General features: G+C 40.0%; 1 protein-coding gene across 4 annotated transcripts in view; it reads right to left on the bottom strand.

Moving 5' to 3' along the window:
- stim2b (stromal interaction molecule 2b) overlaps positions 1 to 17,854 on the bottom strand; it is a 48,032-nt gene that overhangs the window by 3,801 nt on the left and 26,377 nt on the right. For 2 of the 4 annotated variants that reach the window (XM_038732207.1, XM_038732203.1), the window contains 9 exons: positions 8,120 to 8,231; positions 6,432 to 6,543; positions 4,860 to 4,975; positions 4,553 to 4,730; positions 4,165 to 4,342; positions 3,604 to 3,765; positions 2,464 to 2,564; positions 1,126 to 1,364; positions 789 to 1,032 (listed from right to left, as the gene is read on the bottom strand). In XM_038732207.1, coding sequence (XP_038588135.1) covers positions 789 to 1,032; positions 1,126 to 1,364; positions 2,464 to 2,564; positions 3,604 to 3,765; positions 4,165 to 4,342; positions 4,553 to 4,730; positions 4,860 to 4,975; positions 6,432 to 6,543; positions 8,120 to 8,231 — 1,442 coding nt within the window. The remainder of the gene's footprint in view (positions 1 to 788; positions 1,033 to 1,125; positions 1,365 to 2,463; positions 2,565 to 3,603; positions 3,766 to 4,164; positions 4,343 to 4,552; positions 4,731 to 4,859; positions 4,976 to 6,431; positions 6,544 to 8,119; positions 8,232 to 17,854) is intronic. The other 2 variants (XM_038732205.1, XM_038732204.1) reach the window with 2 other exon arrangements.

Here is a 17,854-nt window from a genome sequence, read left to right as displayed (position 1 = left end):
GGTTGCTGCTAATTAGAAAACTCCGCTATGTTCCACACAGAAATATATCTCACCTGATGTGTTTAATCCAACGGCTCTTGGTCCTTTCATCAAATCATCTACACATGTAACTTCTTTCAGTCTTATACTTCAGCAGTTTTAAAACAAACTGCAAATTTCTTGACTTTTAAATGTACATTTTAAATTGAACATCATCATGTGTGTAATTCAGAGCACAATTCAAACGGGATCAAAAATGTTGTTCTCTTGCCATTGTCTACCGTACAGATTTTTTCCAAAGTAAGGTCCCATGGTAGTCCGGCGGAAGGGGAGGGACTCAGGCTCTCTATAACGTATGTATTTTTAAAAAGAAATCACTTAAGAGTTGGTAGAGCGTGCGCCTCTCTCTATCCACTGTCCTAGGTAGGTACAGGTAAGTTGGGCATCCGTTCACAAAGGCTTCTTATTTAATCAGAATGCAAAACTAGAAAAGTAAAACTTATCCAGTCAGGCGCTTGAGTCATGAAAATTACAAATTCTTGCTGGTGGATTTTTTTGTTATAGTTGTCATTCATTCATTTCACTTTTTCCTTCAGTCTATACTGACACATTAGTAATGCAAATTGGGGACAAAGTTTAGGAATTGAAATGGAGATAAGATCTTTCTTATTAATTATGGTAGACATTAACTAATTATGGTGTTAACAGGTAATTCATGCGTCCTCCACAGACTAGATGGCACCCAGTAACAAATGGCACTGTTTAACCGCCAAGCTTAAAGCATCAGTGTGAGGGTCTGGATAAAACACCTGTGAGTCCAAACTGTAAAACCATTCCGCGGTGTTCCGGCCACCGCTACATACCCCCTCCTATCCGAGCTGAACATGATATGTTCGTCGTCTGCCTCGGGGCGATAGGAGAGGGAAGAGCTGGCCATGGACAGTAGGTCGGGGTCCGCGGACATCAGCGAGGACTGCGGAGAGCTTAGCAGGCTCCGGCGGGAACGACACAGGCTGCTGCTGCGGGTCAGCGAGGGCCGGATCATCGTGGCCGCTGGAGGGAAAGGCGAGGACATTATTTATTATAGCACAATTCATTTCACTGTGTCAGTAAAGGGCGGTAAAAATCCTCGGCCATCTTACGCACTTGGGAACTGCGGAATGATGGGAGGCGTGTCCTCGTCCAGGTCATCCACTCCCCCTGCGATGGGGTAGGGAGGCACCGAGACTCGCGGCATGACCACCCAGCTGTGGTCTGAGTAGAGGCTGGCTGTCAGGCTCGGCAGCCCCGAGTTATTGACAACAGGGAAGTTGCAAAGCTTCTCGATCTGCTGCCAGCGATGCAGACGCTCCCTCAGGCATGCCGTTACCTCTGACAGGGCTTTCCTGTAGAAAAGGGGGATCCGGTCACTGATACTGATTGAAATTCTTGAGACAGACCCAGAGAGGAGCTGTCTTTGCTTTGATTTAACAGGATTTAGACAGTTTTGGCACACAAGCTGGCTCTTTTATGATAATGGATGTGCCTATAAAGTGGTCATGCAGAAGATTTCACTTTGTTCCCCTCTGTTATGTGACTCTCTTTTCTTTTTGGCTTTTAAACACAAAGGAATTCTTTATATCAGCGACAACACCTGGATTCTAAAAGAGTTCTGAATATATTAAATATATGTGGAATAAAACTTTTGCTGTCTACCTAATAAAATGTAAGTGTAATTAAGTGTTCAAATTTGTGCATGAGCTCGACATAGTACAGTCAGGTATGGTCACTGCTTGGTTAACTTCAATTTAGACAGTACCTCTGATGGCCCTGAGCAAACAAAGATAAAGTCTTTATTAGTGTAAAATGGCACCAAAGGCCTAGTTTAATCTATCAGCAGATTCTGAATAGTGTGTATGTATATATAATATAAATAAATGTATTATATATTATGTGCCCAGCTGAGATCTGGTATTTTACCATGTACTGTTGAAACTGGACGATATGTCTGACTGGAAGAGGAAAAGCAGATTTGTTCAACGTGCTGTTAGGTGCAATACTTTTAAAGATGTAACTTGAAAGATTTTAAAGTTCCTCTTTTCTTTGTTTTTGTTTTGTGTACTGTATTACTGAGAGATGCATGCATTGTAAAGTATCGATGTCTTGTAATCCACACAGAAATAAAAGTAAAGTAAACTAAGCTAAACTATACGGCTGACTGAAGGTTTCAGTATCGCCATATTGATAACATACCATATGACCTGCTATTCAATATGACACATTGACACGAAAGGGCCTTTCTTGCAATATTTCGTATCAATAAGCATTGTGATACATTATAGCAAGTCAATAGGTATGGCTAAAAAGATGTGGCTGACAAAATATGCAGACAAAGACAGTGAACTCTCCTGAAGTCACATGTTTGGCTCCACACATTGTTAGAATTGACCTCCAGCTGCCGTTGTATCACGTGCAGTGTGTGTATGTGAGGGGTTTGTATCTTACTTTGCTTCTAGTATCTTGTGGTCCACCTCATCCAGCGATGAACTGTGGGCTACATGAAGAGTTCCAAACACAGAACTTCTTTTCTTTTTTATTTTCTCTGCCTGAGATTTAAAACAAACAAACAAACATTCTATGAAAAGACTGGACCGATATCAGGATGGCCCCAAAAGGTCTCCCGCTGTAACACAGACTTATGACTCTTCAACAGGCTTTCTAAAATGGAAAGTAAATGGAAATGTGGATGAACTCATTAATCAAACAAGCAAGCTATGTTTTTAGTCCACCCCCACTTGAAGGTTTGATGTGAATTTGCAGCCAAAGTTAATCGAGTTTGGCAGCTTCTGCCAGACTTCTGCCAGATGCAAGGAGCAAAAACAAAAATGGCCAATTACAACACCATTTAACCACATCGTTATGAAAAAGTCATTTGAAAAATGGAACCATTAACTATATCATTTCTGCTGTGGTTTTTTCAACTGATCAGTGACAGCATAAAAATACAGTTAAATGTATCATATTTATATTTAAACTTTTGATATATGAAGATGAAGAGACATTTCTCTGTTTCAGGTGTGAAGCAGAAGATTATTATCACCTGCCATCACTGGATCCCTCACGCTCTTCAGATAACCAGTGAAAATATTAAAGTGATATTTTACACTATTCCAGCACTATTGAGTAACACTGCCTTTAAACAATGTCGGGCTGTCTACGAAAAAGCAGACTGACACACTGAGCTCTCACTGCAGCCCAATATAAAGAGTAGTGCTAAGTTCCTTTTTAATGTTAAAAACTGTATTGTTTTGTTTTTCACAGTTCCACGCAATTTCAATCAAAATCGAAATAGTAGCTGAAATCAAATGCTTTCATTCAACAAATGTATTTTTCAAATTGGTGGTTCATTGGCTTATGAACGAGATAAATTCAAATTCATGCCATTGTAAAATCTGTGCCAGACACAATCTCTTTTCACTTGGTAATTCCCACAACATATGAGCATGCCGAACATTAAATAAACCCACTGAACACACTATGTGACGTGTAAGCCGTTGCTGACTAACGCCACATGCTCACTTTTCTTGCTGTTCATTCACCGTATGTAAAGGGCATTAATTAGTATAATTAATAAATAAACCTCACCTCATCTTTGGCGACGCACAGCTGAAACTCTGCATTCTGTTTCTTGATGTTGTAGTACTGAACCTCGACCTCGTGCGTGAGCTGGAGCCACTTCTGAAGCGCTTCGGGCACCGACCGCTCCGACTGCATCTCCTTCTCTGCTCGCTTTAGAGCTTTTCGCACCTACGAGGGGTGGGGGAGGACAGGACATGACACGTTCAGGGTCCAGGTTAAATTCACTCTGAAATATTTAAAAACCTCTCCCCGCGAGATCTTTGATCAAATACTGTGAGCGGGAGTGAATGCTCGTTGAATTTTAAAAATGAGTCTGATCCCGGCTCGTCTGTGCGTAGAGGACCTCTTGATGTATTGGTGCTGTATTTTTTATGTGTAGGGCCAAAGGAGGTATTTTGTGAAAAAATTAAAAGTTAACATGAAAAATATGAAATTAATCTTTTCACATCAAGGTGTTTTACATAAACATTTATATACAGGGACGATCCGTATACTGGCTATGTAAATACATTTGAACATCTTAATAGTGACAAATCTGTTTGCAAGTGGCAGTCTGGAAAGCCCTACCTGTACAAGCTCTTCCTCTGCATATTTGAGGCGGCTGAGTTCGCATTCGGCACCCTCTCGCAGCTCTCGAAGCCTGTGAGCCTCTGTTTTGGCGCCGGTGATCTCATCCCTCATCTTCTGCTCCAGGTTCTGCTTCTCCACGGCCACCGTCCGGTTCTCCTCCTGAGCCTTTTCCAGCCTGCAACATGAGGGGGTGGACAAAAAAAATGCAGAATATTAAGTCTGGCGTGGTGTAGGTTTAAGCCAATAGTTTTGCATGCACTATTTCTACACAGCCTGAAGAAGTTTGACCAAAGAAAGTTAAAAGTGAACTCCATTTCATCCCCATCTCATTATATATGTTTACATTCCCATTTTAATATAAATCTGATCCGTTTCCTTCTCTTACCGGCTCTGCAGGTCTAAGAGGCTTTGCTCAGCATGTTGCAGGCTCTCCAGATCCTTCATCATCTGAGAGATGTGCACCTTGCTGGACTTGTTCTGCACATAGGCAAACCAGCAGCCCCCGACACCAATCACTATGGAAACCATGAGGACAAAGTCTTTCATCCAGTTATGTTGTGGACCTGCGGAGACGAGGAGGAACAGGAGAAGAGGGAAGGCTTTAGCAAATACTTCACTTTATTTCTTTCTGCCTGCAAACATTAATAGTGTGGGCAAAACTAATGTCCAAGTTAAATGCATTGCATACTTACGGAGAGGAGGGCCAAAAAGCACTGCATCTAGTGCCTTTAGGTTTAGTTTTTGTTTATGCCGCTGGTCTAATATCTTCAGCTGCATCGACATAAACGACGGTTCATTTGCCGCTATTCTGAAATACGGAGAAAAAGAACATCAGCTTGCTAAACAGTTAGAGTTCAACTATTTCAGTTTCCAGTGTGCATTATATTTGTCTTTAAGTGGAGAGTCAAGTATATGTCTGTGTTTTTGAGTCTTTGAGCATTTAAAATTTGTATACAGCCACGAGAGAAAACTTAAGTGTAGGGTAACTATTAAAGGTTAGAAACAGGGCTTGTTGTTGGGGATGGTGTTAAGGGTTACAGAGTGAATAAAACATTTTATTTATCTTGCAGACAGTACATATGACGTACAATCAATATGACTGAAAATGCCCGTCAGGAGTACAAAAAAGTTAGATTACAGATGTGCACGAGTATCAACTGATTTGTGCAAGGTACAACTAAAAAAGACGTGATGCCAGGTTGTTTTGAAGCATGTTGCAGAAAAAAAAGTGTATGATTCACTGAAAAGAAGACACATCTAGAAATGCAAGAGCGTATTTATCCAGGAAAATGTCAGCGAATATTAGTTAGGTTATGAGTCTAATGTTGTCAGATCATTAAAAAGATCATTCATTCAAAAAAAAATTAGATCACATAAAAATACATATAGTATCTCACACTGGTATTTAAAAAATAACACTTTTGAGTTGGGGTGCTGAATGAACAGTCATGTAATGTAACTTCATCAAGCATCTTTTAATTGCTGTGGCGTTCTTTACAGTCACTGAAGTGTTCTCATTGTCTGAACTGTTAAGACGCTGTAACACCACCACCATGTTAAACAGTTCACACAACATGGCCCCCTTGCTGTGACATCACTTCATGAGTCAGCGCCATTCAGCCCCGTGGCGTAACATGAAACGCCTCAATAACCCCGCCCCCCGACACACACACACACACACACACACACACACACACACACACACACACACACACACACACACACTGACCCCTCTGTCTACACATGCCGTACATGTAGTCTGCAGCGAGTCACATTCCACAAGTGTCCCACCAGCCTCATCTAGAATGTCGGCACTCAGATGACTTTGTTAACAATTTTATCTTTACTGTGCTGTAGGAAGGAATTATGCAGCATTCAGATTGTAACAATGGCTGCGTTTAAGATCATGTGACGAAAAATGTCTACAAGCCCTGAGAAACATTTCTCAATACAACAGCAGCAGAAGACCAACGGCAGTGAGGCTGAATCTACCTGTTCCAGAGCATCTTTTCTTGTTGTGCTGCCTTTATGTGACCAGCAGTGGGCAGCGTTAAACAGAGCAATGAAGATTAAAGGTGCCCTTGGGTATTGTAAGAAAGACCATAACACTGTTACTGTTCATAAAAACACTTCACTGCTCACCAATGGCAAAGCAAAACATCTTAATTAAGGGCAAAGAAGTGGCACTGCGAGCACACACGCAGTGTTAATATAAAGCACTGCTCCTGTGAGGGAAGACGTCACTTGAGGTGAGACAAACTAACCGTGGTAAGGTGTTCCCTGTGACCGGGAAGTCCCGGAAGTTCTTCTCATACTGCGGCAGCTCCACAGACTCCTTCAGCCACTGCACGGTGTCCTCCGTGGTCCAGTTGTGGACTGGATGAGGAGACAGGAAAGGAAAAAGTGGAAGGGGAAAGATGAAGGTCATTACTTTCCTGTTAAACATTTAGCTGATGCTTTAATCAAGAGCAACACACAGAGTTACACAAGGTTAAGAACAAACAGTGATGGAAGAAGAATTAACAGACTTTACTTCAGTAGAAGTACAAATACACCAAGTGAAAGTCCTTCATTTAGAATGAAGTAAAAGTACAGAAATTATCAGCTAAATGTACTAAATGTATCATAGCAAAAGTACTTGTGAAACAGAAAAATGGCCCCATGATTGATATATTATTAAATATTTTATCATTAGGTTGTTAATACTGATTCATCATTGCTTAAGCAGCATTTTACTGTCTGGTCGAGGTGGAGCTAGTTTTAACTACCTACTATATATACCATTTTGGTATTCTAGTCCAGTTAAGCCTGACCCCCTTCAAAGGGTAACAAGATAGAGACAAAGAAAAAAACTAGTTCTGCTCCCCAAATTTGTATTTTATTTTTTGGACTTTTCTCTAAGCTTAGGTTTTAGGAAATATCATCAAGTCGTCCCTCTTTGAGCCTTGAAACAATTGTTTAAATTTAAATCTGAGACATTTAAAGGGGAATCACTCTTTGCTGGAATCTCTAACATGGGTTTAACCCTCTTTATCTGAAAAGAGACTAAGGAATAGAAGTAAATACTAACAGAAAATTTAAACACTCAGGTAAAGTAGCTTAAAATTGTACATAAGTATAAATGTTGTACAGTCAGCAAATGAGTGTGAGCCATGAAAGAAGATAGTAAACTGATTAAAATATGCAAAATATTTATTATTAACTATGAGAAAAAAATGTTTATATAACACCAATGCGTTTATTTGTGGTGGCGTGCGGGCAATGGCCCTGCAGGTAGCAAAAAAGCCTCGCCACCATAACACGTTTGTTGATGTTTGGTTTCTGCAGAGTGTGTATTTATTTCAAATGCTGAGGAAACATGAGCGCACATGTTCCAAAACCAGCTAGCTCCACACGCATACTCAGAGTCATAAACAAACACTTGCAAATACAGGCTGAGGATGACAGACTGGGGGGGCGTGCGTGTTTGAAGATGAACCACAGACGTGTTATAAAAAGAAGAGGACTTTGGGTCACATTTTGTCCCCATCGGAAATTCAAGACGGGATTTTTCAAGATGTATCATTTACAGGGGAAGTGTGTGTGACCAAAATTAAAACTGAAAGCACTTGAGCTGACTAATAATTAAAATAACAGCAGTAAATGAATAAAACTCCTCCTAATCTGTGATGGGTTTCTTGAATAAATAAGTTCCTCAAACATAAATGCGAGTCTTTTTACTTGTACTTTTATATCTCTAGATGTTCCATTACACATTGTGCAGAGAAAACATAGATCACATTCAGTGTAAATATGCCCTTGAGCGTGCATCATCAAGTCCACTTTGAGTTTTCAGAAAACTGGACAAACATTCTCCCAAAGAGATAGCCGACAAAAGCTTGTTGTTTGTCATTTTTTCCCCGACGTTACTACAGATGTAGTAGCAGCAGACAGCTGACTTCTCTTGCTTTACCTTCAGAGGTCTTCCAGGCCTTCCACAGCTCCTCCACAGTGATGTGCTGGTCTTCACGATGCAGGTTGCTGTGTTTGTTGGTTTGCTGCTGCTTCATGTCTTCTATTATAAACTAGAAAGTAAAGAGAGACAGAATTGAGTTTTACAGGCTTTTCAGAAGAGGAAGTGAATGGCTTTACATATAGTTTGTTTGTTTTTTTTTTAAAACAAGCATTTTTCCCTGTGAACTCGGGGGAGAGATACAGACGGCTGTGCTTGTCTGTGTATGTCCATGTGTGGTTTTAACAGAGAGAGCTGTAGAGAGTTGGCTTTGCCTAAACGTCTGGCTTTGGATCTTTTTGCTCTCCTTTCTTCCTTTTAGGGACTTTGAAAAGAGAAAGAGACCCACCACTTCCACCTGTGTGTGTGTGTGTGTCTGTGTCTGTGTGTGTCTGTCTGTGTGTGTCTGTGTGTGTGTGTCTGTGTGTGTGTGTGTGTGTGTGTGTGTGTGTGTGTGTGTGTGTGTCTGTGTGTCTGTGTGTCTGTGTGTCTGTGTGTGTGTGTGTGTGTGTGTGTTTTTTAGTTTCCGGCTGTCCTCCTTTTGGTCGCTCAGAACTAAATGCCCCTGCAGAGAAAGCCTTAGCAACCAAACCCGCTAAAGAATTGCCAGAACACGAGCAGCATTAACAGCAAAGAGGAAAAGGACCACATCAAAACATTCATCTTGTAGCACTGTGTGTATGTGTGTGTGGACTGTAAACTAAAACCTCCTGTCTAGTTCAAACACCCCACCTGCTGTTGATAATTAGCCTGTGATATAACTGTAGTACAGTATTATACGTTACACGGTACAGTTAGCATGCACTGTAACTTTGATGATTGCCTCGGCTATGTTAGCTGTATTAGAGGAAAAAAAGCAAATGGTTGCTGCGCTAAAAGTTGCATCCTGTTGGTGTTTTCCCATGCAAAATGATAATTAGTTGAATTTAAACTTGAGGTGTAGATTACATTTCGGTTAGTAGTGCTCTCACAGTACTACTGTATGTCAGAAAGACCTTATAATACCGGACTTTCTGTGGTTTAAAAAATCCAATTTACTTATAGATGTGGTTTGCTACGACCTTTCCAACTACCTCTCAAAGTTAGCTAGCTAAACTGCCGCCAGGCAAACACTATTTACACTGTAACTGGACAGATGAGTTTTATGCTAATGTCATTATAGTGAGCTACTACAATAACTTTTTTGCTTAAACTTTTTATCGTCCACCCCGTTTGGGAGTGATTGGCCTAGATTTAAACAAGCGGACTAATTTTAATAATTAGATGGACTTAAAGTTTTCAAGCATTTATAGTTGACGTCACGCCGTGCTGAATTATGTGTAACATTTTGTTGATGCCACCATGTTGTGAGGATCCTGCGGTTTTCTTTTTATGCACACACTGCAAGACTAACCTGTAAAATCATATCACCATTAATTTCTACTTGACATAACCAAATACTAAATCTATCTGCCCACTGGTAGAAAAGCATGTGTTTTTTAAATGAGGTCCAAGATTAAAGAAAATATTTGTAATTAATAATGTGACTGATCTAACCCACTGCCTATGACTGAATAAAATAACGTAGCTGAATGTTTTTGAAAGTGTCCATTTAGAGGAGCCATCTTACCTTTGCGAGTATGGCTCTTGCAGTTTGCCGGCTTGTGAATGAGCAGGTCTTGCACCCAACCACTGCAAAGCTGTTCATGAGCATCTAGTGATTTATAACTTTTAAACTCACGCAAAGAGTACGCACTCAGTCCAAAAAGAAGGTAATTGACAATGTCCTGGTATCTGACTGTAATCCAGTCTTGGGCTGCCAAGTCTTATGGATCGATGTTTATACTTGTTACTAGTTTGTCCAAATACCGTTTCTTGGCAGTGACATTCAATTTCTCCTGATAGGATTCTTTTTCTTTTTCTCTTCCTTTCTCCATCAGATTTCACCGATTTAAAGAACTTTGTGGCCAAACTGGGGCTGGGCGATATGGCCAAAAATTTAATGTTCCGATAAAAACATTTCATATCATTCGATATCAATAGTTGTCATGATAAATGTCAAATAATTATTTCTTCCAAGTTTAAAGGCTGAATTTTGCTCCTGAGTGAATGTTGAAGAGACCATCTGGTTAATTGTGGATCAACTACCAAATCTGAGGTAGAATATTCAAAACTATTATGATAAATCAATTAAAATGATTAGTAAATCTTTTTTCAGTCCCTTTTCGTCAACAAAATAAATATCTTAATAGAAAAATTAAGAGCTAATTCATTCGTGATTCAAATTAATTAAACCAAACTTTTTTTGACGATATACTGAACATTCATTATACTGTTATTGAAGGAAGGATTGTTTATTGCCCAGCCCTAGGCCAAACTAAACAAAAGGTAATCAGGTAACCAGGATAGCAACCAGGAGGCTCACTGGTAAACAGAGCGGGTACCTCACAAGATGCCGACCCTGTCCCAACATGGAAAACACGGCGAGACGTACCTTCACATTCCCTGTTACATTGTTTGATTGCTTGACTGTTGTGACACCATATTTTGAAGGTTTTGGCATTAGCCTATACTAAGCTGTGCATTGTAGCCTACCTTAATTATTTTTATGACTGGATGTTTTTCAAAATTGTCCACAATGTCTGGAAAGATGAGAGTGTACTTAATTTCAATACATACATTACATGCTCATATTCATATTCAACTTTTCATTGTAGTGGCAGTTCTAGTCTTCACCACAGAGACCTAGTCCTAGCGTGCGCTAAGTACGGAGCTGTAGCCGGAGTTAGTTTAGCATAAAGAACAGAAACAATGGGAAATAGCAATGTACCTCCCCATATAAAACTTTTTGTAAGGATAAAACAAACTACATAACATGTGTCAGTTAGTGAGGTGTATTTTTGAATGTTAGAGTAAGCTAGGCTAAATGTTTTCCTCTAGCTTCCAGTTTTTACGTTAAGGATCTGTAGCAAGGAGGCATTAGCCTAGCTTAACGCGCACACTTGAGAATGGTTTTGATCTTCTCACCTGACAAGAAAACAAGTGTGTTTCAAAAACTATTCCTTAAATTCTCATCCTTTTATCTGGACACAAGACAAAATTCCTAAAAATGTCTGATGACCTACTTGAATAAAGTAAATAAACCTACCTGAAACTTGTTTGTTATTATACTCATAAATAAGCGATATGCTGAAGGTGCATGTAACTATTTAATATATTATGTATATAATGTAAGCTAGTAGAAAGGTCTGCAGCTAGATGTTAAGTGTTGTTAAGGGGCACATTAAGAGAAGCTTAGCTGGTAGAATCAGTAGTTAAGATGCATAAGTGCGTTAATTCACAGACTAATTAAAAGTTCCTGAGTTTTGAACCTAGGTGTGATCCGTGGGAAGCTGAATGTGCTGTCTGTTAAGTGCAAGCAAGAAAACTCATCAGAAACATAGACAGACTACAGTAGCTTGAATCATGTGAAACTGTAGCTGTAGCTGAGGGTGTTTTGACATTTCACACCCTTATCTATCACAACAGTTACAGATCTGACTTGAAGAAATGTCTGCTCTAAGACAGACGTCATCATCAACGCCTGACTGCACCAAATCCCTCTGGAACAGCATGTAAAGATACATCTTGAACAACTGTACTTTATCATGACATAGAGACATGTACACGTCATGTGGCTTTCATTCTCAAAATCCACCTGTCCTTTCACACATCTACGCTGTGTACACAGAGATTCTGAAGGAGTGCTGCGAGTTTGACATTGAATGCGTAATGACAGTCTGGTACAGAGAGGCTGCCTGCAACTACATACTCCAGTGATGAACACATTTTTCCTGTCAGAAGAAAAAAAAAAAACTCCCTCTGTGATCAAGAAATCATTTAAAAATGTCCTCTGTGAGATTCACTTCTGGCACATGCACACATTTGAATGTTCTAATCACACAATCAAGACATAGGAATGGATGATACTTAAGTTGTCAGAGCGAAGAAAAAAAACAAAAAAAGACCCCACACAATCTGGTGTCTCTCCCACTGACAAAAAAAGGTGAAAATGTATGTGCTAGCCAAAAGTCTGTACGATTCACGGCAGGAATATAGTGAAACATAAACGTCGACGACACCCTCGTTTTGAGATCTCTTCGTTTGCTTGGATGAATCTGAGCCCCTGCCTGTGGCAAAGGGGATGTGCCCACTGGTGATGTAATCAGCACTCCAATTTTTCACTTTCACTCACACACACACTCTCACACACACTCTCACACACACTCTCACACACACTCTCACACACACACACACACACACACACACACACACACACACACACACCTGGTGTGTGATGCAGGATATTGAACACTCAACAACAAAACAAAGGTGGCATATTCTCTGTCTAAAGGGGCTCTTGTATTGGGCTTTAATGGCGAATCTGAAAACCTTTTAATTCCCCTTATCCAATTGTTTGTTTTGGGTGGGAGACAATTTGCTTTGTGAATAAAAAGTGTAGTGTTTTCTATTGATCTCAAAAGTTATAAACAACTAAGAATACCTGAAGACAGAGAACATTTACAACATTTGCTCAACATTGGTGATTTAGCTTGATAACTACGTGAATCTTCTTGCTAGTAATCAAGACTAAGAGTCAGAGCTCCATAAGCACTGCGCTGCTTGACAATGCTAACATGCTGATATCTAGTATATAGGGCTGCGACTATTTTCATTGTTGATTAATCTGTCAGTTATTTTGATGAATTATCGTTGAAACTCTTTTAGTCAGGACTATGTTCACGAGTTTAGGTTAACACGTTAACATTTACCAGTTCATGCTAAACACAAGTACAGCTAAGGCTGATGTGAATGTCATTGGTTTTGCAAGTATTTGGTCAACAAAGTACTGGACAAATTAAAAGTCTGATCTGACGACAGATGAAAAGTTAAGTGATCGCCACAGTTCTGACAATTCGTCTTGAGAGGGGTCATAATACACAATATATATTTGTACACAAGTTCATGGCCATCCACCCATCGTTGAGATATTTTAGTTTGGAACATCCTCAGGGCAAAAAAAATCAGAGGAGGTAAAATATTTCATAAGAGATTCATTAGACTCAGATTAATGTATCATGGATTTTTCCAGAATCTAATCCTATTATTTTATCTCATTATAAAAGGATCATCCAACACTACTGTAATGCAATAGAGAAGAGTGGAATTTATTTTTGAGAGGCCTTGAACACTGGTAGCTACAGTTGTAGGGTTGCAGAAATAATAGATTTATATCGAACCTTAACCCTTTCACGCAGAGTGATCACTACAGTGGACAGCTATTCAAAAGCCATTTACTTGAATGGGCAGTGGACACTAGTGTGCCATGCCATACACTGCCACCCTCTGGTAAACCGTTGTAAGTGCAACTTAAATTCGTCAAAACCAAGATGGCCGACGGACGTTCGGGAACACTGTGCAGCTCAGGTAAATCTTGCCATTCCTCCAATTATAGGAGACCCCTGCAGGTAAATAAAATTTGGTAACATCAAGTAACAACTTTCCAAGTATTGATTTTATGTTGGGAGGAAATTAGGATTAATCACCTGTCCACTAAATTGGACATTATGTATCACTGGCTATATTTCAACTACAATGAACTATTACTGAGACTTTGTTTTTCTATAAAATACTTCATGTGCACTAACTTTTTTGGATGTAAATCAATGGATTTATGTTACACTTGCAGTTTTTGTAACAAAAACAACATTTTGTGCAGATTAGTTCCATTATGTAAGTAACATTTAGTGTGTTGCAGCAAGTGATAGAAAGAATCAAGTAAGGATAATAGTAGTATAGGAGAAACCCCAAATGAAAAAATCCTGACAGACGCCTCATAATTCATGCATCTCTTTATCTGTTTTAGCCTCTGTTCACGTAGGTCAAAACTTTTTCTAGTGTCTGAAAAGATCTTTCAGCACAGCAGTACTAATGACAAAATAGGAGCCTGAAAACCTTGCCCAGTGTTTTTTCCCTTTGCCTCCTTCTTACACAATACAAATGCAAATTGGTTTTCACACTGACGTAAAGCCACAAACCAACTGTCTGCTGAGTCACTGGATGGACTACAATGTGTGCAGTACGAGTCCCAACAAATGTCTCGCAAAGCCTTTAATGCTCACTGTACTTTATGACAAATGAAGTCCTGCTGGCAAAGACGCAAATGACATTTGCCAGAGGATGTGAACGAGAATAGAAAAGGCCTGATGACTGAACAGACAGATGTAAGTTCTCTTTATAGCCAGAAAAGAAAACATTTCAAATGTCTAAATTTGTCTTCATTTTGTTTGTAAGACATTTATAAAAAGGTCATTATTTAAAAGTTAAACTAGGTAAATTTGGTTAGAAATATTATCAAGTGTCACTAGAGTGCAGACATGTGTTGACTGTTAAAGGTGTTCTTATTTGAAATCCTACACCTGATCACTTTATTAAAGTCATACTGTGTAATCAAAAACTTACAAATTATCCAAGTTTACTTTATGCACTTGTTAAAGAGAGATAACTCTTCTCAAAAAACTACAAAAAAATCTGCTTAAAAGAGTATTAAAAAGTAAATGTAATTGGTTCAAGTGTTGCTATCTCAGTATGTAACTTCTATTTGCGGACAGGCTAGCGGAGCAGTTTTGCATATGGTCAAAGACAGCTCTGTGATGCTTTATGGAGTCATATAAAATATGTGGTGAGCCGCACATATAAAGATAGGCCTTTGTGTGGGTGCCTCGCAGCTTCTGTGGTTAAGAGTTTAGATAGTGTGATAGCGGCGATAATTACGGCCATGTGGTGTAGCAGATAGAAACGTCAAAGGAGAAGTTCCTGCAACAAGAACAGATAAAGCTGTCTCATGATTGTGTTTGCACTTTGATGTGATAGTAAACACTCAAAGACGTGTTGCATGACTTGTAAACATGACTTTGGGATAAAGCGTCTCAACTCTGCCTGGGGACCAACAGTCTGTCCTGAAAAGACAATACAGTATGTACACAGGCAGATGCCTAGCACAGACAGGGTATGACACATGCTCAGATACAGACAGGAACAGACAAAGACATATTTGTTCCTATCAGATTCCAGATTGTGGGGAGCTGGCTGAGTTCCAGGCTCTTCCCATGAGCCTCTGCTCTCTCCAGGGAACTCTAGTCTCTCCTGATATCTACTGTATCAGTCCATCTGTCCACATCTACTCGTCTAATTCACTGACAGTTATTACATCCGTCGCTCATCTATCATCATAAACTCAAATTGTATTCTTATTTTAACTCAACAAATGCACCTCAACATTAATCAGACCCGTTATGTGAAACTGCAGGAAGGGGATTATCCATCCATCCATCCATCCATCCATTGTCAACCGCTTATCCTGCGTACAGGGTCGCGGGGGGGGGGCTGGAGCCAATCCCAGCTGACATTGGGCGCAAGGCGGGGTACACCTTGGACAGGTCGCCAGTAAGGGGATTATTAGATTGTTTAATTGTTATTAATCTGTTGGGACAAAAACTATGCTGTACTTGAACATGATTTATAAAAACACGTGAACTACTTGGAACACAGCTGATTTATCACACACGTCAGCCGGCCAGTCTCGACTGTGAAACTGTTACTTATGCGATAAAATCTTCCTCGAGTTCAGTGAGACCTGTTCCCTTGACCGAGATCAAAGTGGATGACAATGTGCTCTGTTGTTAGACATTTTAAACAACATGTTGCAGGGTCTTATCAAGTTGTCCTCAGAGTAGCAGAGGTGTCTGCTTTTTGACTTTAGATGGTGTAAATAATGAAAATTGCCATGTAAGTTGTGATGGAAACAGGGTATGGATAAAATAACTAAATACAAATGGCTGGCTAATGCTAATCCACAAATGAAGGTGCTTAATGAGAAAGTTAAAGAAATTGTGAAAATCCAATATTACTATTTGCGCCGCTGCTTACTGATTAAAATACTCAGTGTACTCTAACTCGCTGAAAGTTAGAGGAGACAATTGATACCATTCTCATGTGTGCTATATATGGAGCTAGAACCGGGAAACGATTAGCTTAGCTTAGCATAAAGACTGGAAGCAGGGGGAAACAGTTAGCGTAGCTCTGTCTCTGGTGTTTTTAATCCATACACGAACGTACGAGGTGAGGTTAATTACGCCACTTTAGTTATTTGTGGGCACATTTTTCCATTTTTAAAAGAAAGCCAGGCTAGCAGTTTCACCTTGCATCTAGTCCGTATGCTAAGCTAGTGGGGAGGTGACTAGCTTAGTATATGGACTAAAGTTCTAGGTTCTTGCACAGATATCTGAACAGTATCAATCCCCTCATCTTGGCAAGAGAGCAAATTATCACGTCCCAAAATGTTGAACAAATTGCTAGATATCACTAGGTTTAAGAGAGAAAATATGTTTTTATGTTGAACCAACCCTTCAATGCACCAGTTCTACGTCTCCATTCAAAGCAGTAGGTCATAAATAAAATCTCTCTCTTGAAGGTTCCCACTATCCTCAGACAAGCCAAACACCTTCTTGAACCTTCTGAGATTTCTCCTTTCTATTACAACCTACACACTTGACGGGCCTCCTACTGTTTCTTCTGTTCATATCCACCAAGACACGAGCAAGTCATACATGCAGTAGGCTTGCACAGATGTAGGACTAGTTTTTCCACTAAGGTCTGTCAAGACTGAATAAAGTACACAGACACACACAAGCAGCGCCATAGTCCCTCTGCTGTGATGTGGGCTGGGTTCTTGTGATATCAAAGTGATGCAACACGATCCAGCCAAGTGTCTCCTAGGCAGACCGGCAGCACATAGCCCACCACCCTGCGGAGAGTACTCGCACCTGCCGTCCCCAGATATGGCGCTCAGAAAAAGACCCCCCGGATGTTACTCAAAACCCAGACTACGCCCAGACCCACACAGTAATCAGAGACTTATGTTTCACAGGATTAGAGCTGTAAAATAAAATTCCTCCACAGCCGTCAAATTATAGATGCTTTTGGAAGACTGTAAAAAAAGACAAAGTGATTTTATTTTATTTTGAGACTATACATACACGTTGTTTCTGTATTTATTTAGGCTGATGTAGACATTGAGGGCATACATATTTGACAGTTTTGATCTGAGACAAACTTCACAAATAGAAAATCACTATCTGGGAGATTTCTGGCCACAGGCTACACACTATTCCACACCCCTTCAAATATCAAAGAATCATGAGATTGTGTGGCAAGGCTGGTGAAATTGCATCATTCAACTACAAAACCGACCTTTTACCCTCATCATGCCAACTCATTCTGACAAAAATCAATCCGTTTGCTTCACTACGGACTTATTTCTCTCTGATCCACCTCACCACTTCCTTGTTTGCATTCCACCACTCCGCATTATCATGTGGAAGGTACACATTGTTACTGGGTCCAGAGGTGTTTTAATGCTCTGGATTACTTTGCTGTGGTGACCATTGCAACTTCTGAAAATCATGTGTGGTGATATAAACTGTGAAACATGGGTAGGCGTTAATATATCTGTGGGTTCATTTCCCTGTTACTTAGCATCACCGATTGTTGTTAAGTCACAGGGGAATTTTAACATTAAAGGAAATGTTACGTTTCAGCGCTACCAGGTAACTCAAAGTCACTCCTGATAAGGCCGCTTTCTATTAGGCTACAGAAAGTTGTTAGCTAAAGCTCAAC

The sequence above is a fragment of the Micropterus salmoides genome, unplaced genomic scaffold (assembly GCF_014851395.1).
Source record: "Micropterus salmoides isolate LMB-PRFRI ecotype aquatic unplaced genomic scaffold, ASM1485139v1 Ms_hic_scaffold_2, whole genome shotgun sequence".
Taxonomy (NCBI): domain Eukaryota; kingdom Metazoa; phylum Chordata; class Actinopteri; order Centrarchiformes; family Centrarchidae; genus Micropterus; species Micropterus salmoides.
This window is presented reverse-complemented; position numbering and strand designations above follow the sequence as displayed.